The sequence below is a fragment of the Canis lupus genome, chromosome 1 (genome assembly GCF_003254725.2).
Source record: "Canis lupus dingo isolate Sandy chromosome 1, ASM325472v2, whole genome shotgun sequence".
In the NCBI taxonomy this organism is placed as follows: Eukaryota; Metazoa; Chordata; class Mammalia; order Carnivora; family Canidae; genus Canis; species Canis lupus.
In genome coordinates this window covers 6,195,555-6,219,149 of record NC_064243.1, presented here as the reverse complement: position 1 = coordinate 6,219,149, position 23,595 = coordinate 6,195,555, and the positions used below count along the sequence as shown (strand labels likewise).

The 23,595-nt window shown below is 43.7% G+C and overlaps 1 protein-coding gene across 1 annotated transcript; it reads right to left on the bottom strand.

Annotated features, from left to right (window-relative positions):
* Positions 1–2,079: 2,079 nt before the first annotated feature.
* On the bottom strand, positions 2,080–8,509 carry CBLN2 (cerebellin 2 precursor). The gene is made up of 3 exons (XM_025422026.3): positions 8,132–8,509; positions 5,079–5,198; positions 2,080–4,816 (listed from the first exon to the last, which is right to left on the bottom strand). The coding sequence occupies exons 1-3, from the start codon at positions 8,492–8,494 to the stop codon at positions 4,619–4,621; spliced, it is 681 nt and encodes a 226-aa protein (XP_025277811.1). The 5' UTR covers positions 8,495–8,509; the 3' UTR covers positions 2,080–4,618.
* Positions 8,510–23,595: the final 15,086 nt, after the last annotated feature.

Sequence of the window (23,595 nt, the reverse complement as noted above, 5' to 3'; positions counted from 1 at the left end):
ATTCTAAACCCCCCTAAAAACATAAAATGATAAAACCAAATGGAAATTGTATTTTACCTTACTTCATTATATTTGCTGCACCTACTCCTTAAATGCCAAGAAAATTAATTTAAAGAGTCTTATGAGAATGCACAAGGCTTTGATCTCACATGTTAACTATGTTTGTCATATCCCATTTTAATAGCAAAGTGTAGGCTTCAGATAGAGTCCCACTGACAAGTAAATTCCTACTTAAGCAAGGTAAAAGGGCAAAACCTCATGTTCTATGGTTAATCTAGTTTTACATTTTTTACAAGTGTTTTTATGGAGTGCACAGAAAGATCTTGAGAATGATTCAATGTAACCTGCTTCTATGAGTTCCATCATTTATTTACACCACCTGAAATATAATGTAACAGCTTTTCAGTCATGTGCATTAGATTACCATATACTTCCTATGCTGTAGAAATATAAACATTAACTATTTATTCACAGCAACATTATCTTATTGCAATATTTATTTCCTTATAAAAGATTGCAAAATCATGAGGACACAAATTGACAGAACATTCTTTGTTCCTTTTGCTATATATGAGGCATGCTGGAGCAAACCATGCTTTTGTTTTGTTTGTATAAAGCGATTCAACAAATTCTCCTCTCAACTATTGCCAGAGTCCAGGAGAATGTAGTCAATCTATGATCCGTTTTTATTCATCAAGGAAAACAGGTGTGTATGTTCATGTATTTACAGGCAAGTGATACATATGTAACAGTTATCATGTATGTGATTTGATATCAATTTCCTTGGTAAGATTGCAAGGAAATAGAAATAAAATTAAAGATTCAGCAAAAGTCTTTTCTAACTCTTCTGAGGCTTGATATCCCTAGGTTTTGGTCAAAAACATTTTTTTTCCAAACAAGTAAGTATGTAATCTCTACAAGATCCCATGAGTGTTCATGTCAATATCCAAAAGACTTTTCTCTCCTTTGCTCCAAGCGGCCATGGTAATCACAAACTTTAAAAATGTAAATAACTTCACTATACAAGAGTATATAAATAAAAAAATATTAGAATGCGAAAAGGACTCAGGAACTACAGATAGTAAATGCAGGTTCTCAGGACCTAGAGTAGAAGCAGTGTTGTGTTTCAAATTAGAATATATTTTAGTTAAAAAATAGTGTTATTTTAAAAGCACTTGCAGCTTAGCAGGATTAACATTTAGTGGCTAGACCGACTTACTATTACAATGCCAAAATATTGATAACTGAGTTTTTCTTGTGTTAAAAACACTATAGTTGTATATTTTTCTAAAATACTGGTATCACAGACTGGAACAGAAAGCTAGGCCTCAGCCACGTAGGTCAGTCAAAGAACATAATCAAGAATTGAGTTAATAGGAAAATGTATAGATTTTGACATGTTCATATTATCATCATTCTTAAAACTCGAATTAAACTTCCAGAGTGGTACAGCTTTAATAAGCTAGTGGGGAATATGGAAATTTAGTGTCACATAAAAGTGTTCTCTTGTCAGATGTTCGTTTTAGGTACATTTAATAAATCGCACATGGAACAATCCGACTTTCCAGAAACACCCTTCCTGCCACATAATGTCTCCCGTGATCACAGTGCCTTGCACTTCTCAGAGCACAGATCACAGTGCCTTGCTTCCCAGAGCACTCTCACCATTGCCTTGTGAGTTGGGCAGGAAATATGGGGGCTACTGCCCTCACCCCACAGATGGGAAGCAGAAGCCCAGAGGTACGGATGCTCAAATCAGACTGCACACAGTGCACATGTCACTTTCCCTCCCCAAATAAAGGAAAATATATTTCACATTTTGATCTGACCTACATATAGACCACACACAAGAGCTTCATCTCCCTCAAAGATCCTTAAACCAGACAGAATTTAAGCAGCTGCGAGGGTGGACAGCAAAGAGCTTCAGAAGAACTACTATTGTGGCTTCTCCCTAATGTAGGGTTTGGCATCCAGCTCAAGATAGAAATAAACAAACAAACAAACAAACAAATAAAGGCAGGAGTGGAATAAACAGGATTAAGTTTTTTTCCTAATATAAAAGAAACTCCTGAAATATGCTTATTTTTAGAATGATGAATTTAATAACTTATTTATTAGACGGCATAACCAAATAACAACCTGGACATGGTAAAGCTGTAAATACAAATATGTGCATTACATATTAGTAAGCGGTAAAAATAGCACATACGCATATATTTTTTTTTCAGTCTCTGAAGTGCGGTATTGTTCCCCTAATGAAGTTTGCTGCTTGTCTGAAATCAAACGGAAGGTTTTATAAAGGAGGGGCAGAGGGCTAATTCACTGAGAGCAGTAAAACACAGAAGGAAAATATTCACTAGCGTCCTGTTTGCATTATCGGCATTAATAAACAACGCTCACGCTCAGAAGTGTGTCACCTAATCACAGAGCCAATACACCCAAATGCTTTTTGGCTGATATTTCTTGATTTTTTTTTCCTAACAAAATATAGTATCATTTTAATTCAAATTCAATTCTGTATCGTATTACACTGTCCACTTACGGCCATTAAAAACTTAGACTTTTCATCAAACTATATTATTTTCACTCTTATAATCCCCACTGCATTTATTTGGAAATGGAACCCAATGCTTCCCCATGCTCACATGTATCTTAGAAACACTTGATGCTGTATTGAAATGTCAGTTTCCTTTATATCCATGTTCTCTGATTGAAATATTGGATTGGAACTTGTACATCAATGATTGTATGTGATGAAAGCAGATCGCCTATCCATAAAGCCTTTTGAATACTGTCTTTTTTCACATATCTCCCCCTGAAATCTTTTCATGTGAAAAATACAGATATAGATTGAAAGGTATCTAAGTGTGCAATTTCCATGGAGACCCACAGCTAGATCTGCATATGGGGGTGTGCATTTGAGTGTGTGTTTTAAAGAGGCACAGTGTGGGCTTCCTTTCCCCGAGTCCTTGATCCGTGGCCTTTACTTCCACACACTGGAGGAGTTGGGAGACGATGTGAAGGGAGAAGAGCAAGCCAGACATCAAACCCATTTATTCTGAATCTTAAATTATGACTCTTTATCATCAATATTTTGGTTACATTGTTACACAAAGGACAAATTAACATCCGCTGTGAGGTCTCTTCTTCCATTGCTTTGGGATTAGTAACATTTCCTTGGCATATGAATCCTGCACCCGTCGGCTCCCAGCTGTATTGTAATACTATTGTTGTACAAGGGGCCAAAACAAGAAGGATTTGGAAAACTGCTCCCAGGGTGCCTCTGCCAATACCTGTAACTGCTGTGACTTCCAGGTGGCTTCCTGCCAGGTGTTCGCAGGGAGCATCAACACACCTCTTTCCTTGGCAGATCAGAGGAGGATCCTGAGGGAGAGTAGCTGGTCCTGTTGGCTTTGAAGCACCTGAGCCTGGTGTGCTCTCGCAGACACGGGTGCAAATAGATGACAACAGGCTGCTGGGCAGACCCAGGTGCGCTGGGCCGAGAAAGCGTGTGTTTCAGAGACTTGGTCATTACCGCTTCCATTCTCATCTTACGTGATTCAAAGCCACCCAGGAATATCAAGTTCTTAGAGTATTCCAGAGCGTTAAAAAAAAAAACAAAAAAAAAAATCCAGCTTGTTAGTTCTAAAGGTGCGTCTGAGAGAATCTCTTTGAAAGGATAAGCAGAATGGTCCATCTGTTATTTGGACTTTGATCTACAGGTACCTTCTGTTTGTTCTGGTCTCAACCAAAACAAAATACATCGGCGTTTTTTGTTTTGTTTGGTTTGGTCTCATTCAGGAATTCAGCATACATTTCTCTCCCCCGTCCCAGCACAGAAACATAGAAGAAGGAGGGGTAAGGAGGGAGAGCTGAACGTGGAAAGAAAGGTAAAGCTCTTCCAGGAAAAACAAAACAAAAACTAAAAACAGAAAACCACACACACACACACACACACACACACACTCACACGCACACACACACACGCACACACACAATACAAAGCAAAAGTCGCAGTCCAATCGTGCAAAATTTGCTTCTCCAGATAAAGCACTTCTTGACAGATTCACAATGTCCCCTTCCCCCTCCCGAGGCCTCCCGTCCACCCGGGGGGAAAAATACAGAATGAGAGTGAAGCCATTCTTTTTCTTAAGGCTGAACAGACACATAAAGAACACATTTCGAGGACTCTCCGGCGGGTGGTGATGCGCAGGGCTCTTGCTCTGAGTCCCGCCTGAGGCCTGCAATCCGGCCCCAGGGTCGGCCGCCCTCCTCGCGTTGGGGCCGCGATACCACGTACAAACAAAAGAAGAAAAGTCAATGGTCCCGACAATAAAATCCAATATTGACTTCACAATCACAGGTACAAATTGCTCAAATCGATCATTTCATGTCTCCTTAAGACCTTGTCGTCTAAACTAATTAGAAGCCAGGTTCCCGAGGAATGGTCAATATTCAAAGAAAATGCTGGAGATTTGGAAAGAAATCATTCTTCTACCTCGACAGTCCGACAGAGGTTGGAAACAAGTGGTCCTATTCTGGCGAGTCCAGGGTGTCTAGGAAGGGCGGACGCCCGGGTCCAGATGGCAACTTGCCCGCCGCCTGGGGGCCACTGCGTTTATAGAGGAAACACCAAAAAGCCCGAGAACGTGGAGTACTTCCAGCCACCCATGAGGTTGCCTCTCTCTAGCTTGAGATGTACTTTGTCCTCTCTTTCCATCAGCAGCAGGACACCATTGCTGGCAGCTTCTCTGGTAACGTCCTGGTCACCCGCAAACGCTGAGATCACGGGGTAGCCGTTCTGCATTAAACTGACCTGCAGGGCAGAGGGCAAAGCTCAGTGGACCACACAGGACCCCACGTGCACCTGTTTGTCCTCTTCTGCCCCGACCCCACACCCTCTGCCCTTTCCGCGGAGCCACGCCAGAGGGCCTGGCCCCAAAGATGCTGTGGGCCCTTGCTCAGCAACGCCCCCACCTTGGCTGGCCCAGATTCCCAGACAGTAGGATGGGACCTGCAGCCCTGGGGCACTGGCCATCCGGAACTGCAACGGTCCCCATGGTTTCACAGCGACCCACCTGGATGGTTTGTCTGTTGTACACTTTGACCACGTGGAAGCTGAAGCTATAAATCCCTTTCCTCGGTGCTACAAAAATACTGGAGGCGAGATCGAAATGGTTGCCAATATTTACTAATACCTGAAAAAGAAGAGGGAATACGACACAAACATAGCAAGTCCCTCCTCTGCATCTGTTGTGCTCAGGCCTGCAGAACCAACGCCACCGGTTCCTCCAGGGCCTGCACAGCAGCAGCAGCAAGAGGCACCCAGGCAGTGAGCCAAGGCTGCCCTGGGGGTGGTGGTGGGGGTGTAGGGCGGGAGGCTGGGAGCTGGTGCCAAAATACCCTACACCAGAAAGGGATTTTTAGAAGAATCCTAATGGACCATAATCAATAAAGATTTTTGTGAAGTGTATTTTATTTACACATTGTAAAAAGCAGATGCCAATTTTGCAAGGCAGAGGGAAAGGAAGACAATGAGGTCAGTAAGCAAACGAAACTGGTCTGTGGGATTCCAGGGACTTCCACATCAAGTTTAGTTTCACAACTAGGGTGCCACGCCATGCTGAACCAGGAGAAGTAGACCTTGGGGTAAGAAGCCAATTCAGGAGAATAATTTACATCAGTTCAACCTTGGCACTTCACATGTTCCGGGAGAGGATAAGCTGGGTGAGGTTCCTGTCCCCGTGTATCCCCAGCCCCTGGCACCTTCCCTGGTGGCACACAGTAGGTGCTCAATGACAGGGACAGAGTGCAAAGTTGGGGTGGGTAAGCACTGGCTGCACCTGTCTCCTTCACTTGGCTCTAAGCACCGTGCTTGCTCCCTCTGCTGAGCTATGACGTCATGCAAATAAGCTTAAATAAATGAAGGGAGTGGAGACAGCAGTTGGATACCCTAAGCTCCAACTCCAGGACCATGCAAGAATAATGACAAAATTAGCCAGACGATGTGAGGTCATGTGCCCCTGCCGATGATTTTTTTCTTTTTTTTTCCCCCCCCTCAAATGAAAGGGGGATGTGAGTGTTACAATGTCAAGAGCAGAATTTGAAGCGTGGAGGATCCCTTATTATGGCCCAATTCCCTTTCAGGTGTGTAAGGCGGAGTTTGGTCACCCCATCTGGATCCCGTCCCCACCTCTTCTCACACACAAATGCACACACTCAGTTAAAATACTAACACGGCCCGCCTGGTATGCTGGGCTTTTTAAAGCCAACAGCCAGCAACAGCAGAACCCTAGACTAGGGATCCCATCATCTGCTCAGAAAATAAATTTCAACCGGATACCTCTTGCGGTTACTCCTCACACACTCATCACAGCAGATGAATGACACGCGATCCCCACTGCAATATGCGACCTGCCCATGACAACTGCTGTCACCACTCAGGGAAAGAAACCGGCACCCGCTTCTGCAAGGGAGGTCGGGGCACTACTTCAGTCCCCCTCGCCTGCAGGGCTCAGCACAGACGCTCAGGGCTCTATTGTTCAGGACGGCTCGCTGCACAATGCCTGCACTCCGTCTCTTCAAGCCTATGCTCTCAGTCGGCCTTAGGATGCTTTAAAAAAGAATAAAGCACTCTCCATCCAAGCCCTCGGAGCTGCCTCTTCCAACTCAACTACCACAGCTCTTTCCCATCAGTTTTAAATTCCAGAAACTGGTAAATTTTGGGCCCTGCTGTGGATGAAAGAACACCCAAGGAGCAGGTTTCGCTTACTCCCTAACTGGGAAACCAGGGAAATAGCATTTTACCCGCCCTGCCATAGTTAGCTCATCTATAAAATTAGAATCTTACTACAACTTATCTTGCCCTCATCAGAGTTCTCTTGACACCCAAGTGAAATGACGGGAGGTGACTAATAATAAGGTAAAGAATAGAGTAAATAGCAAATACCTATTTTGTTGTCTGCTTTATTTGGACATCATTAAAATCAGTAATTTCATTAAAAAAAAAAACAATTCTTTAAAAACAGATGAAAAAGAGATCCCCCCCCCCTCAAAAAAAAAAAAAGGGCGAAACTTCAAGTAGGTAATCCATAGCAAGGATTAAAATAAATTAAGCCTCTGGCCTAAAAAGAGGCAAGGGTGTGTTGGAAGTTTACTGTCACTGAGGTGTAAGAACTGGTTAACAGAAGGGAAGTCAATTAAGTGTGGCCAGTGAGCCCAGTACCCTGGGCTTTAGTGGAAATTATTCTGGCAAAAGGAAGAGACTTTTGGAAACCACAATAATGTTTTCAACTTGTTTCTGAAAAACAACAGAAACCAAGATGGGAGGGCACAAGAGGAAAGTCAGTACCGCCAGTCCTGAGCCCAATACCCCAGAGAAGGGATCGCCAAGGTCTGATCATTTATGGAGCCTTCTGCTTTGAACAAAGTGAGGGAAGTTAAGTGACGTAGGGCAACTTAAGTCATTGATCCTTATTTTGTTTTTATTTTCAATCTGTATGACCACAGTACATACGATATTTTTATGTGCTGTACATATTTGTACTCTACATTGTAGATATTGTATTTACTACCTATTGCATTTATATGATCTCACTCTGTTTTGCTTTGTATTTCTATAACCATCCCTGCTGTTGCCCCCACACTCTCCCTGACTTATTTTTCTCGAAGATAAGCACCTCTTCCCCAGTCCATTCCAAAATAAGCAGCAGACACATATTTTCTGATGGTTGGCTGAGACCTTTGGAAAACTCCCTTTTGGGGTGTGCTTTCAAAGCACTCAGTCCCGAGTCGGCCCCCTGGATGACTGAAGCCCGCGCACCGCACCCGGCAGCCCCCATCCCAGCGAAAAGTAGGATGTGCAATTTCCTTGGGTGAGGGGCTGCACTTCAGATCCCTGAGCTTTAAAGGACTGTCGGTCATCCAAGTGCCGATGGCGCTGCCAGTTCTAGAGGAGCCACAGTGTGAGAAAGGGCAATGGGAAGCAGAGCTTGCTTCCTCGGAAAGGGGGAAAAGAGAAGGGCAGGGCAGGGCCGAGGGGCGGGGGAGCCTGGAAGTCCCGGCCCTGGCGCCCGCGCGGGGTCCCCGCCCTCCACCCCGGGCGGAGGCGAGCTGGCAGCCGCCGGCTGACCTGGTCGAAGTAGATGGTCATGGTGCGGTTGCTCATCTCGGACGGCTCGTGGTTGGTGCTCCGCGTGGCGGAGAAGGCCACCTTGGCGCTGCCGGAGCGCACCGAGATGCCCAGGGAGGAGGTGACGGCGCCGTCGGCCGACGGGCTCGAGTCGCACACCACCAGGCACTTGCCCTCCAGCACGATGGGCTCCGTGTCGTTCTGCGCCCGCACCGGGCAGCCGGCGGGCAGCAGCAGCAGCAGCAGCGCCAGCGCCAGCGCCGCCCCCAGGCAGGAGCCGCAGCCCGCCGGCTCGCGCAGCGCCCCCCGGCGCCCGGGCATGGTCAGCGGCGGCCCGCGGGGGCCCCGGCCGGGCGCCGGCATCCGGGCTGCGGGGGGCGGCGCGCGGGGGCGACGGCGGGCGGCGGCCGGGCGGGCGCGGGCGCGGGCGCGGGCGCGGGCGCGGGAGGGCGCGCAGGGCTGCGCGGGGCCTGGGGACGCCTCCTTTGGCCTCGGTCCCTCGCTCTGACGGTCAAGGCCAGGCTCGTCCTCAGAAGGAAGGCGCCAGCGGACCTGTCAGGGCAAAGAACCCGAACCCTTAGACTGGGAGGCGACGCCGTGGGGGGAGGGGGCACGGGGAGCAGGTGCCCGCAGCGCAGGGGCCCCTCTCCCTGGCCGCCACCCTCTCAGCCCCGCACACGCCCCCCTTCCCCGATGGGCACAGCAGGTCCGAGGAAGCCCCCGGCGCGCGGGGCAGGGCATCCCCGAGGGCTCCGGGGCGGCGCGCGCCGGGGGTGCGGTCCGGTAGGGGGCCCGGGCTTCTGCAGGGCCTCGGCGGAAGCTCGACAGCGGTCGGTGACCTCGGAGACGCCGGCAACGCCACCCCCAGCCCCTTCTGCAAAGGCGGAGAGGGGCTGAGATGCCGGCAAAGAAAGAAACTACCAAGGCTTAGCGCTTCCGCTTTAGCGGCATTTTCTGGAAAGCCACACCAAGAAACCTTTTTTTCCTTTATCTGCTTTCCCTTTCATCCTCTGGGTTTCCATCCTGGAGATTTTTTTTTTTTTTTTTAAGCAGTCCACTTAGTTAAGATCGTATCCATTTTCCGCCCCAAGATCAAACCCCAAGGAAGCTCCTTAGGGTGAATAAGAATAAGAGGGGGAAAAAAATGAGAAAAAAAAAAAAAAAAGAAGAAGAGAGATTCTAAAACCCGAACACCCACTTCCAAGGTCCGCGCAGCCGGCAGCGAGCGCCCTTGGAGGAGCCCCTCGGATCGCTGGGCCCGGCGCAGCACCCGGGGATCGCACCTCGGGGCGTCCCGGGCTCGCTTCCCGGCGCAGCTTTCGTTCCCAGACTCCGAGCCCTTCCTCTCCGGCCCGGGAGGCGGCCCCGGGCCGTTCCGCCAACTTGAGCGCGCGTTCGCACTTTTCCGCGGCCCCCTCCTCTCCCGCCGGGCTACACCGGTCCTTGCGACACCCAGTCGGGCCACGAACCGCACAGAGCCTCTCCCCTCACCGCCCACGGCCCCCGCACAACTCCTCCGACAGCCACCCAACAAGGCAGAAGTTGTTGCTCCGGGCGCAGCCTCGCCCCGGCCCCGGCCCCGGCCCCGGCCCGGCCCCGGCCCCGGCACTCGATGCTGCCGATACGGTCGCGCGCCCTCCCCGGAACGCAGGCTCGCCAAGGTCCTCGGTAAAATAGACGCCTGAATGCAATCAAGGCGCGATCGCGGAGGGCAGGCTTGGGTCCCGGTTACCTGGAACATCCATGGTGAGCGAGCCGCGCAGTCCGCCAAGTTGCTCTGCTTAGAGAAGAGGAGCGGGCGCTGGCGGGAGGAGACTCGGAGCGCAGCCCTTCTCCCCGCGCCTGGCCAATAACCGCGCCGCCCCGCCCTGCCCCTTTCCCGCGACGGCCCGCGCCCGCTCCGGGTCCGCCCCGCGCCGCGCACCCCGGGGCCTCGCGCCGCGCCCCGCGCCCAGCATCGCCGCGCCGGTCGTCCCGCTCCCCCACGCGCGGGGCCCCGTGCCCGCAGCTCCTCGGACCCTCGCGCCCCGCGCCGCGCCCCGCGCCCCGCGCCCCGCGCCCCGCACCCGTTACGTCCCAGGCACCGCGCGGTGCTGCGGCGACCCCGGGCCCGCCGCCGAGGAGGGCCCCGCGCGCCCCGCGCGCCCGCAGCCCGGCTCTGCCCGCCGGGGCCCCTCAGTCCCAGCCTCTGCTCGCGTCTCCAGACGGCGCAGCCACCGCGAGCGCCCGGAGGACTCGGCGCACTGCCCCCTCCCGGGCTCGGCGCCCGCTCTCCGCGCCCCGCCGCACCCTGCACCGCCCAGGTCCGGCTCTCACCCAGACACCCAGAGCGAGATCCTCCCGGACGCCTCGCTTTTAATAATGAGGCACCCTCAGAGCACCGGTCGCGCCTCTTCTTTTCGATTCTTTCTTTGCTTTTCCAAATTCCCTCCAAGTCTTAATCCTTAATAGCGCGACTACTTTCATAATTAGGGGGTAGAGCTGTTTTCTTAAAATAAAATAGTGAAATGAAATAAAGTGAAATAATAAAATAAAAATAATAAAAAGGACTGGAATGGAGAGAAAAAGCTTGGGATTTTAACGGCTTAAAGGCTGCGGTTCCGGAATCTCCAGTTTGGGAAATGTCAGACTGTGGCAGGGATTAAAAGAGGCGCCTCCGCCTGGGCTTGTGTCTGCTCCTCTGAACCTCGAGGCTCCCGGAGCGCATTGGCACTCGCGCTTGTTTATTAAAATGCCTACTCTGAGCTCTAACGACCCGGGGAGACGCGCGGGTTTCCCAGCTGCGCCCCAAGCGCGGGCGAGAAGCGCAGGCACGGACGTGGGGCGCCACCTACGGGCGCCGGGGCCTCCCTGCCGCAGCCTGCGGGCGGGCGAGCGCCGCCGGGGTGGCCGCGTCCCGGGGACAGGGATGAGGTTCGCTGACGGTCTGCTGGGACCCAGAAAGCAGCAGTCCTGTCCTCTGCAAAAAATATGACAACAACCAGCGATCTTCCCGGGATCCTTCGGTACCCTCGGTCTGGCCAAACGTGGCGACACTTGATTTTGCAGATCTCCGCTGCTCGCACAGACGCTCTGCCAGGGTGATGTATGCTGCAGTCGGGTTATCATTGGTTGTCACTGGCCGCACAACGTGCGCACAGACCACTGAGCTGTATAGTCTGTGCCTCCCCCAGACTGTGTTTAAATGTACCCTCTTGCGACCTGACTTTTCAAAACATCGTTGAGAAAAATACTTAGCCCTTTGACTTGCAGAGGGTGCCTGTGCAGACAGGCTGCTGGAAAAAAAAAAAAAAAAAAGAAGAAGAAGCATGCAAGTCGCCCAACGCTGTTCCTAAGAACAGAGCAAAAGTATTTCTTATTCCTCCAGACTTCCCACCTAACCCCTCTTTTGTTTGAATATTGCAGCCAGTGTTCTGGTTCCACCCTACGAGCCGCGTCTTTTCGGGTAGGGGGTTTTCAGAGCTTTATTTCCCATGGGCTCTCCCCTATTTAGAACTGACAAGGCCTCATATCTAAGCAATGAGATTAAATTCGTTTCCAATCAGGTTAACCGAGATGGATGTGTGGGGAGACAGGGACAAAGAATTGCATATTTATTATGACATGAGACAAAATATTGAGTATGGTTGTAAAAATGGGATGAAAAGAACTGTTGACCCAAATGTTTTCTACGTACCATGCAAAAGAGTAAAAATCTAAAATGTCCCCCAAAACTGTTACCCTCCTAAGGATGTTCGCTGGAAGTTAAGTACTTAATTTGAACATTTTTATAACGTGGGAGTCAGATGTACTGGACTTTAACTTTTTCAAAGCGGTCATATTTTGCTGCCATTTCTTTTTAGCTTAACACAGTGGAAATTGTTGATTCTTACTCTCAGATAGTTACTTCATTTCAGTATTGCATCGGTCTATTTATTATCGTCACAATAAGCACAACTCTGTCATTCCATCAAAGAGAGGACCGATTTGGGGGCAAGAATAAATAGCAGAGGACACTAGGTCTATGAAAAAATGTGAGGCACAGACTGATAATTAGACCAGTTTGGGGATGCTAATTAAGTTGCAATACTTCTCACACATCTATAAATCTTTAAATAACAGCTCTATTAAACAACTGTCTTAAATGTTGTGCTTGAACCAAATTATTATCATCACCTTTGGGGAGAATTAAAGCCAAAGCTCTTTTCCATGTGGCAGCAACACTATTTAAACTCTATAAATCAAGAAACCTTTAATCTATGGAGTGAGCTAAATCATGGACTTAGCGCAGGAAGCGTTCTTATATAAGGGGAGAAAAAAACCAGGTTAGGCTTAAATTTAGGCTTGAGGCTCTTTTTAAAGAGAAAGTCATTGTGAAAAGCAGCAAGCAGACTGACGAAGAACATTATTTATTCACTGATTGATTGTTCTATCTCTAAGAAGATGCTTAGGTTGTCTCCTTATAGGTCGTGATAGAATTGTAGCCCATCAACCTGCTTAGAAAGATTTTCAGAATATAACCTAGATTTAAAGTGAAAATGTCTTCTGGTTATCCCAGGAATTACTTCCGTTCCATTTTCATGTTACCAGAACTTGCCGCCATTCCTTCTAGAATTCCTACTACTCTACAGCGGCAGAGTCGTTTCTCTGTAAGTGTAGGGACATCCCATCCACAACCACAATGCCAGCAGTGTCATTTACTGAGCGTCTGTAAGGTCTCAGAAATTGCACCATGTCCTTTCTGTATGGTCTAGGATAAAGTTTAACACCCAGATCACCCTGTGGCAGACAAATGGTCACTTAGAGCTTAAGAGAAAAGTATTCTAATGTTTCTTTAAAATAAAGTAAGAGGGGAGGGCTAGGACAATTCAAGTTCCCTTCCTTTCATTTGTCCTAAATATTTATCTTTAATAGAGCTTAAAATTGATTTCTTTGGATAGAAACTATCCCTAAAGTACATCTTTAGCATCCATGATAGTCTTTCCTTGTGTCTCTAAACTGATATATAACATTTATGATTGTATTCTAGGCATGTGAAAACTGAAAAAAAAAAATAAGTGTTTTATGCACTTGGATGTGAATACGTGTACCTACTTTAAAAAAATAAACATGTAAACATTAATCAGCAGAAGTTAATTTTCTTTTTAACTTTACTGAAGAATAATTGGCAAATATAACTGTACATATTTAAAGTGTACATTTTGATGACTATATGTAGAATGATTACCAAGATCAAGGTAATTAATGCATTCATCACTTCACATAGGTAAGAGAGTTCATTCTTTTTTATTTATGTCATGACAATGCTTAGGATCTACTTGCAGCAACTTTCAAGTATACAAACCATATAACCATATAACTATTAACTATAGTCACCGTTCTTTACATTAGATCTTCAAAACGTATTGTTATTACCAGGGAAATTGGGTACCTTTGATCCACGTCACCCCTTTTCCTCTTCTCCTCCACCCCCACCAACAACCATCCTATTTTCTCTTTCTGGATTACACGTATAAGTGACTCCATGCACCGCTGCCTTTTTCTATGTGACTTATTTCATTTAGCATGCCCTCTAAATTCATCCATTTTGGATTGATTTTACAAATGGCAAGATTTTTTCCTTTTTCTTTTGGCTGGGTACTATCGCGTTATGTACATGTACCACACTTTTTGTCTATTTATCCACTGACACATAGTTTGTTTCCATACCTCGGCTATAGTGAGTAACGCTGCAATGAACACAAGAGTGTGAGTATCTCTTTGAGATCCTGATTTCATTTCCTTCAGGTAGATACATAGCCAGGAGTGGGTTTGCTTAGGTCTCAGGTCATTCTATGTTTACTTTAGTAAAAATACAAATTTCTAAAATTATTTACAAGTATATTTCCAATGTGGTATAATGTTATTCTAGCTGGTTATTAAGATGTGGAAAAAAATCAAAATTCTAAATATTGCATACCTTTAGGTTATACATGCTAAATTGTTTAAATATCCAAAAATACACGTATTTTTCAATGTAATTGAAATGAGCATTAAGTCCAACATATATAACACCCATGAAATACTCCATGTTATGTGGGCACTTCAATAAATAAGAAACATTAGAAAAGAATCTTTACTGCTTGAAACCAGTTCTCATTCAGTTTAACAGAAAGACCAGGAATTGTCGAAGAAGCAACCGGTTTGTAATTGTTGACTGAAGTTACTAAATAATCATAATGATCCAGTCAAATTAGCTAAGAATTTGCTGATAGTTAAATATTCCAGAGTAGCTGAATTCAAGTCAATTAAGATTGCATTATGCAGTCAGCATGCACTAAACCAATTCCTCTGCCATTCAAAGAACATGCCTGTCTTCAAAAACCATATAGCAGCTATTTTTTTTCTGATATAGGTTTCCAAATTCAATATTCTTTAAAAATGATTTTTAAGTTTGCTTTTAATAGAAGAGTAATAAATTATAGAGCAACCTCTGACCTCATGTACTATTTCTGCAACATTATAAAATGAACATATTACATTATAAAGTAATCCGTTTTTCACTCTCCAGTGCCTTTCAAACTTAAAAAAATTAAGTCTAGACATGTATTTGGGGGTAAATATTAGTACATATGAGAGTTTATGAGACAAGAGTATTGAAAACAGGTACCTGGGTAGCTCAATAGGTTAAGTGACTGCCCTCAGCTCAGGTCATGACCTGGGGAGTCCTGGGATCCAGCTCCACACTGGGCTTCCTGCTCCTGTGGAGCCTGCTTCTCCCTCTGCCCCTCCCCCTGCTTGTGTTCTCTCTCTCTTTCTCTCTCAAATAAATACATAAATAAATCTTTTAAAAAAAGTATTGCAAACATACAAAGTGATCTAGTCTCTCGTCACTCCACTGTCACAGGCTACTTAATTCTTAATAAGGCATATCTTAACATCAGCAAACAAGGCAAATTGGCAACTTGATGGACTTCTAATATTTTAAAATAAAGCATACCAGCAGACATAGAAACTATTGACTAGAGAAGAAAAAAATAATATTTTTTCAGCTATGTTTCATTGTCTTAAACAATCCTAAGATTTAATTTCTTCTATTTTATGATAGGAAATGTCTCTATTGCTTTACCAAATTGGGTCAAGTGCCTCGTGTTAGTCATTTTAATCCTATCAAAACAAAATTCTTTATAAATGAGGACGCTGTTTTTCAACTCTTATTTCTCGATATAAGATAGTATTACTAGAGGAAACGTCCTTTGGCAAACTCCTGCTAAAACAAACAAACAAACAAACAAACAAATAAAAATCTAGTTCCCAGAATTCATAGAGAATCCTTAATATACACCCATGGCACTTCCTGAAGTTCACTGTGAGCACTCTTTCTTGTAGTGTAATTATATAACTTCCTTTTCGGAATGAGCTACATGTCTGTGTTCAAGGCTCTTTATATTCAGAACATTTGAGTACAGGTGATAAACTTGAATCATATATTTTTACTAGAAATGAATTTAAAAATAAGAACATACATGATTTAAGAAAAAACAAAAACTATTTTGCTCTTCTGCTTTCAGAAATAGTCTATGAAGTTATGGGTCCATGGACATTTTTCTCTCACATGTTCCCCTGTAAGAATAAATTTTATAGAGGTGTGTGGTATTTGTACGTATTCAATAATGCTTTAAGTCCAAAAATGTTGTAGACACGTTTAAGAATACGAGGCATGTAACCATTTTAGCTTTCTGAAATAGGTTTTTATTTTCAAATTTTCATTTAACATAAAGCCTTTGTTCTTTAAAAAAAAAAAAAGATTTTATTTATTCAGGAGAGACACAGAGAGAGAGAGAGAGAGAGAGAGAGAGAGGCAGAGACACAGGCAGAGGGAGAAGCAGGCTCCACACCACTGAGCCACCCAGACGTCCTATTTAGAGCCTTACTTAGATCTTCTCGGAGGACATGCCTACATCCTCAAAAACCAACAAGGTGGAGAATAGGATAGAATTAAAGGAGCAAGGAGTTGGTAGTTTAGGGAGGAACTATGTGTGGTAGGTTCTGTTTTTGAAGTGTGAGTCTTTGCAGCTAGTGACCTGGAGTCAGCAGATATCTTAATGAACTCCTTGTCATCATCTCCTAGCTGAGTCCAGCTAGGCTACCTGCCATCACCCTAGGGACCTGGGAATCAGAAGGTATTCCTATTGGGTCACTGCAATACACTGGCCTACGGATGGGAATATTTCAGTCCAACATAAGATGAATGTAACTGGAACATTGCTTAGATGTCAAGATAGTCTCTTTTGGTGTGGCTTCAAAAGGTATTTGAGAGGAGAAACTAATTATTTCATGTTTGCTATCAATTGCTGATCTTGAGACTACTCTTTGAAAGAGGCTGTCCTTGTGGAATATTAAGAAGACATTCACAGGTTTCTTAGGTTTTGATACTGAGCAACTTGAAGGCTCATGTTTTAGAATTATGCCTTGCCCACGCTAGGAAATTTCTGGTTATGTCTTAGGAGCCATTCTTCTGATGTAATCCACTATGAAATCTATTTTTACGTTGATCAGAAGTTTTTAAGAGAAATAGGGTTATCCTCTCCATAGAGATCAGAGGGCAAGAGCTCATATATTTAAGAAAAGTCTCTCCACCTGAAAATAAAATGTGTGCTCCCTGGTGGTTTGAGCAAGCACTGAACTGGCAATGGCTGGATTCTTTTTCTGATCACGTACACGCGGCATCTGTGTTCCATGGCTGCCCACTGCTCACCTCCTTCATTTGCTTTCTTCACCCTAACTCGACCAGACTATGGAGATGTATATTAATACAGATTCATAGAGGAAAGGAGGGCAGTGAAGTTGAGGAAGGAAACCATACATGCCCATGATGCCCAAACTGCAATGAGCAAATGAATCATCTGGAAGTCTTGTTGGAAATGTAGATTATGAATCGCTAAGCCTGGGGTGGGACCTGAAAGTCTACATCTAACAAGCTCGCAGGCCATGGTCAATGTTGATGGACTGCAGGCTACACTGGGGAGAGCAAAAATCTACCCTTCTGTTCCTTTTTTTTTTTTTTTAAGATTTTATTTATTTATTCATGAGAGATACACAATGAGAGAGAGAGAGGTAGAGACACAGGCAGAGGGAGAAGCAGGCTCCATGCAGGGACTCGATCAGGGTCCCCAGGATCAAGCCTCGGGCCAAAGGCGGCGCTAAACGACCCAGCCACTGGGGCGGCCCTACCCTTCTGTTTTTATGGGGAATTTAACACCCGAAAAACATTCTGAAGGTCTACCATTAGGATGTTTATGAGGAGGATAAGGTTAAATAAAAGAAGCTAAATTCACAACAGAAAATGGGCTGGTGGTCACACAATAAATTATGGAAGCCAAAACTCTGTCTGCTGGTGTGATGATACCGGGTCTGTTTCATTATCACCCGATGATGCCATTTTCCCAAGTTTGTCCCACTACATTCTATACACATTCTTTCAGAAAGAAATTTCTGTGTTAAAAATCTTACACAAAGTTCTATTTTTTGCTTGTCTGGAAGCTCAGTTTTGGCAAGACAAATTAAGGACAACTGAGGAAACAGGAGAAACAACTTTCTAGATGCATTTTTAACTGACACTGAGGGCAGTTTATCATCCTCTATAAGACTGGTCTATCAGGAATTATTATTCCATAAACGTCATCATGGGGTTTCAGTTCATGTTCATATCACCAGGTAAATACTTACCCAGGCTAAAAGTTTCATAATGTGTTTTTGGGGAATGTGTAGTAGCTGTCTGTCTCCTGAGGCAAAAGGTGTTATGGTTCCTAGCAGCAAAGGCAGAGGGGTAGTGAAATCAGTATTTGGATCTGCTAAGAATTGGTAGACACAGCAACCCTGTAGACATAAACAAAAGCAAACATTCTCCTGGTTGTGACTCCAAAATATTCTTCTTTGTATGGAGCTTGGGTTTTATTTACGCTACTAGAGTGCTCGCAAGTTAAAAATTAACTTGAAAATAAGTAAAATGTGAAATAAAATTTATCCCTTGATGGGTTGACTAGATTTGTGTTTGATAAATCCTCGTTCTGATTTCTCCTGATAATCTATAAGGAAGTATATGGATTTCCCTTCAGGAGCCTCATCATTTCCAATAAGAATAAGCATTTGTTAAATTTCTAATATATCTGAGGCACAGACTATATTATATTATCATTTCTCCAGAGGAAACTCTAACCACGTAGGGAGCTAAAGAAGATGCGTTAATGAGTCCAAATGCAAAAACTCAAGAAAGTGCTGACTTACTGTCAGTGCCGAGAAGTCAGAGGATGGAGAAAGTTTTGAGAGCTGGCAACGACCATTGTGTAGGGTCCTGGGAAAGGTGGATTTCGAAGAAAGGGACAGGTACTTTCATTCGTAAAGTGATACTCATTGGAAATGACCTAGACTCTGAACCTTAAACAGGCAGATATATTTTTACCTAGCTTTCAAAAAACACTGGAACAAAAAGTTTGTATCATGAAAAATAGTATAATATGAATTGCCTTACTTGACAGAGAGGATGTTTGGTTTGGTTTGATTTTTCAATTTTTTTTTTCAAATCCTCCATATGCCTTTAAGAAGCTTTCAGTGAATATTAAGAATTTGATTAAGTTTGGGTCTAATTCATAATGTTATTTAAGATGTTCTGCACAAAATGATTTTTAAATGGTGGACTGATACTAATATGTTCCCTGATTGTTTCTATGTATTAAATCATTTCCTAAAGATGATATATGGCTGTCTTCCTATCATCTTGTTCAGACTTCTGCTGCGGTGCTTACAGTGAGGCCTGCATTAGGATTACTTGTATCAAATATCTCGCCTGCCCACAGGTTGTAAATTCTTTGCAAAGAGGTACCATGACTATGACTTTTCTGTCTCGCTATCAACGTATCTAATGCACACCTTTACTTGTTAGGAGTTCTACTTATATTTGTATACTTATAAATGGACTCAGCTGCTTCTTAAGCTGTGGTTTTAGGTAATTTTATCATATGTCTTCATGTGCCCTTTTTGAAATTCCTAAAGGGCAAAATGACTTAAGTAAGTAAAAAAAAAAGGAGGGGGGGCGCCTGAGTGGATAGGTCGGTTATGTGTCTGCCTTTAGGTCAAGTCATGATCCCGGGGCCCTGGGATCCAGCCCCATATCAGGCTCTCTAGTCAGCAGGGAGCCTGCTTCTCCCTCTCCCTCTGCTGCCCCCACTCCTTGTGCTCTCTCATGCTCTCTCTCTGAAATAAATAAATAATATATTAAAAAAAAAAGCAAGTAAAAAAAAAACCCACGAAATTCTGACAATATTTATTAACTCATCCAGGAAAATTAGATTGAGGAGATATTGATTTTGTTAGTGGCGTGGGGTTTTTTGTTTGTTTGGTTGGTTAGTTTGGTTTTGGTTTTGGTTTAAAGAGCTTTCAAATTTGTGTAGCCTCCTGTCCAGGAGACAGTGACGTGCAACCAGAAAATCGGAGCATGCTTTAATACTGTGCTTGCATCCGTTAGCATTTGTATTTCTGAGAGGTCTGAAATAGAATTGAGTAGAAGAGAGCAGAATGGGCAGCCTGAAAATTGCACAAAGCCTTCAGAATTAGAAGATCTGTCCTTCATACACCCTTCAAGTGCACATCATCACTAACCTCTGTACATCTTCACAGAGCAGGACTGATGTTTGGGTCTCTAGCTCCATTTAGCCATGTGGTGTGGCTTTCATAGAAGCAGGAAAAAAAGTATTGATCAACTAACAGGGCAACAATACTGAGGTTTTTCAGATATGTACATATGCAACATTATGTGAGGAATATAGCAAATATGAAATCCATATTGGTCATAGAGGTTGATATTAATTAGTACAGCTCTGTACTTCATTAAATAAATAAATTGCCCTAACCTTGACTCACCTTTGACAACCAAAACTTTCAACTTAGAAGTGCAAGAACTTTCTTTTTGATGATTTTGTGATTGTGCAATAGTGCCAACCTCTCATGTAAAAGTCAACCACTGATTTGGGGTTTTTTTGTTTTTGCTTTTGTTAAGCTTGTTATCTAGTCCCTGTGTTCTTTTCTTTTTTTTTAAGATTTTATTTATGTATTCATGAGAGACACACAGAGAGAGAGAGAGAGAGAGAGAGGCAGAGACACAGACAGAGGGAGAAGCAGGCTCCATGCAGGGAGCCCAACGTGGGACTCGATCCCGGGTCTCCAGGATCACGCCCTGGGCTGAAGGTGGCACTAAGCCACTGAGCCACCTGGGCTGTCCTAGTCCCTGTGTTCTTATAACTTATGATTTTCTTTTGCCTATCGTGTTCTGTCAGTGTTTTCTGAATTTCACTGCTTCTTAACATGTCCATCAGAGAGAAAGATTTTTTTTTAATAGAAGAAAAAGATTCACATTAGGTCATCATATAACAATCTAAAATTTTATATTCTTTTCAAAATGTGTAAAAAAAATCATCACACTCCTTACTTAAAAGCATGGTTTGAAACAACTTTTTCTATGCTATTGATGCTAACCATTTGGTAAAGGAAAAATGAGAGGAAACACTCATAAGATGTTGCGGGGGAGAGCCAGTGACATGTCCTTAGTTTTCATGAAAGATGCTGGGATGCTCACTGAAATTACAGGAAAAGAGTACATGATATGCAAGTAGAAAGATGATTAATAATATGATTAAAAATAATGTCTTTCAGGGCACCTGGGCAGCTCAGTAGTTGAGCATCTGCCTTTGACTCAAGTCATGATCACAGGGTCCTGCAGTCTTCATCTCCTGCATCCAAGGACTCCGCACTCAGTGGGGAGCCTGCTACTTCCTCTCCCACTGCCCCTCCCCACCTGCTCATGCTCACTCACATGTGCTCTCTCTCCCTCTCAAATGAATAGATAAAAAAAAAAAAAACCTTTAAAAACATAAAAATAATATATTTCCTAAATAAAAGAGACTAGTGTCCTTGAGCTAAATTTTAGCCAGGAAATAAATAGCTATTGAATAAAGCTGATAAATTAATGACTAAACATAAAAACACATTATTTAGACTTTGGGAAATGGTGAGGGAGAGGGAAAAAAAAACAACAATCGTTTAAAAAAATTACTACAGGCATTAGGATGACACAGACAAGAAGCTGGTATTAGTTTTATGTAATCCTGTGTGCTTCTGTATTTTGTAATTTATAGCCATGTGACTGCATTACTTGGGACTTCATTTTTACTAAAAGACATGAGAAACGTTTTCTTAATGTATTATTTTCTGACATAAGTGCAAAAGGATGGAGGAGAATTGATTGAATCTAGAGATCCTCTCTACAGGAGCCGAAAGAGGGGACTCACTTAGCAGAGCAGAGAGGGGAAAATGTGTCCTGGTGCTAGTTCTGTCCTGGGCCTCACCCCTGGGATTCACTTAGGAAAAAACCAGCGTGAATCTCAGGGCCAGCATTGCCAAAAGGACTTTGGAAAACACAACTAACTAGTATCCATGTGCAGGATTGGGGTTCCCCACATCCTTCAAGGGGTTCAAAATTGAAACCAGTAAATAACAGAAGAAGCTACCAACTTCTTTTTATAGGCATGAAGGGCAGATAAGAAGCTAACGCAGGAAAAATCATAAGGGATGGAACAGACGAGGTGTTGTAAGTGGACTACCACTTTCCAATACTGTGCGTGTGTTCTAGGGAGGGTTCAAGCAATAAAAATGTAATTTTAATAGGTAAATGAATATAAAATATCTTTTAGTGATATAGAGCACAGATAAATCTTTATGTTTGGATAATTTCAGGAACGACAGCTAATTTGCCACCTGGTGGATATATGATCCAACTGAGAGAAAACTACCTAATCTAGGCCATGGGATTTGAGTTACAGGGTAAACATGCAGGCCAAATGGAGTCGCAGCCTATAATTCAAGCCTAGAAAGCCAACCAAAAATATGTAAATTGCACCCTTCCCTCCCCTAAGAAAATCACAGTATTAATTCTGATTGATGCTATAAATTCTAATAAAAGGTCTGGACTTGGGGAAACTTGAAATGTTTGGCTAAAACGAGATTTGAAGACAACTGTCAGATTCACTTTTCAGTTTGCTACCTGTCCCTCATTACCATGCGTCAATGCAAACTGATTATGTCACTGGGGAAGTGCATAGCTCTGTAATGAAGAAATATTATAGCATCCTTTGGTTCTCAATCCTGCAGGGAAAGAATTAATAACTAATCACATAATCTCTTCTATAATTTATTCTTCATAATCCTTGGAGTATAACAGGGCTAATAATGTAAAGGAAGTGAAAATCATGGGACGATTAATATTTGTTGTTTTCATTACACTCTCCGTATTTGGGGTTGACTGTGATGAAAGCAGTCAATTTGAAATGTATCATCAAGTTTGAAATCTCTTATGCCTGATTTACCTGGCGGAGGTTCAAAAGAAAGTGACAAGAATAATTTTGAAGAGCAAAATAAACTCTTTTGCAAGCCTTTTGGACTTCTGCCAAAACCAAAGCAATGAGGAATATGAAGAAAAAAAAGAAAAGAAAAGAGTTTGAGGATACAGATTTCTCAAGTTCCTTTAACTGGGGACATTTTTTTCCCTTTCCTTCCAAGTTTCAAGTAAAGGAATTGAATGGTGGAGTTCAGAATTACTTCTTAGAAGTGATTCATGTTAAAAAGTTGATCTCATTAACTGACTGTATTAAAAGAAAAGATTGCCATAAAGGACTTTTGCGCTTAGATAACTCACCAACTAAGCAAAATTAAATGCCTCCAAAGAAAAAGCAATAGGAAATTCAGGGACAGAATGTGAAATATGATCTCTGAATTTTCCTAAGCTGAAATACCAGGCAGAGTGCTAGATACAAGTTAATTTATAAAAGATAAAAAGGACGAGGGCTAGTCTCTCACAATTGCAACCCCCATGCTTCCTCAATTTTGGTTAAAAACAAGAATAAAATAAAAGGTAAAGAAGGGCACACATCCCTTAACCCTCCATTATTAAGTATGAAAATGCTATGTTTAAAATGGGAAGATACTTTGCTCTGAATATGCCCCTTAGAGGCTGCCACTGATGCCACACAACCACTTCCTCGTGTGTCCCAAACCTCTTGTGTTGTCGGTTAGTGCATTTGGTTGAAGGAAACTAGCTATTTCTGGAGGAAGAAAAAAAAAAAACTCTATTATTAGCAAATGTCAGGAAAAAACATCATGAACATCTGTGTATGCATGCATGGATGGGGGTCATAATGAAGGAGGTATAAATATATTGCATGTATATATAAATATAATAATATATAAATATAATATTTTACTAAATCTGGGGCCACATTTTACATTTATATTTAATTTATCATGGGCACTTTTGAGAAGTCATTTAAGGAAATAAGCCTTTGTGTCATAAGTTAGTAAGGTTTAGGGGCTGTGGCTTGTTGCAGTGTAGCCTGGCCGCTACTGGCTGGAATACATGTGCTGCCCAATTTACTCTTTTCAACGAGCTAATAAATGTG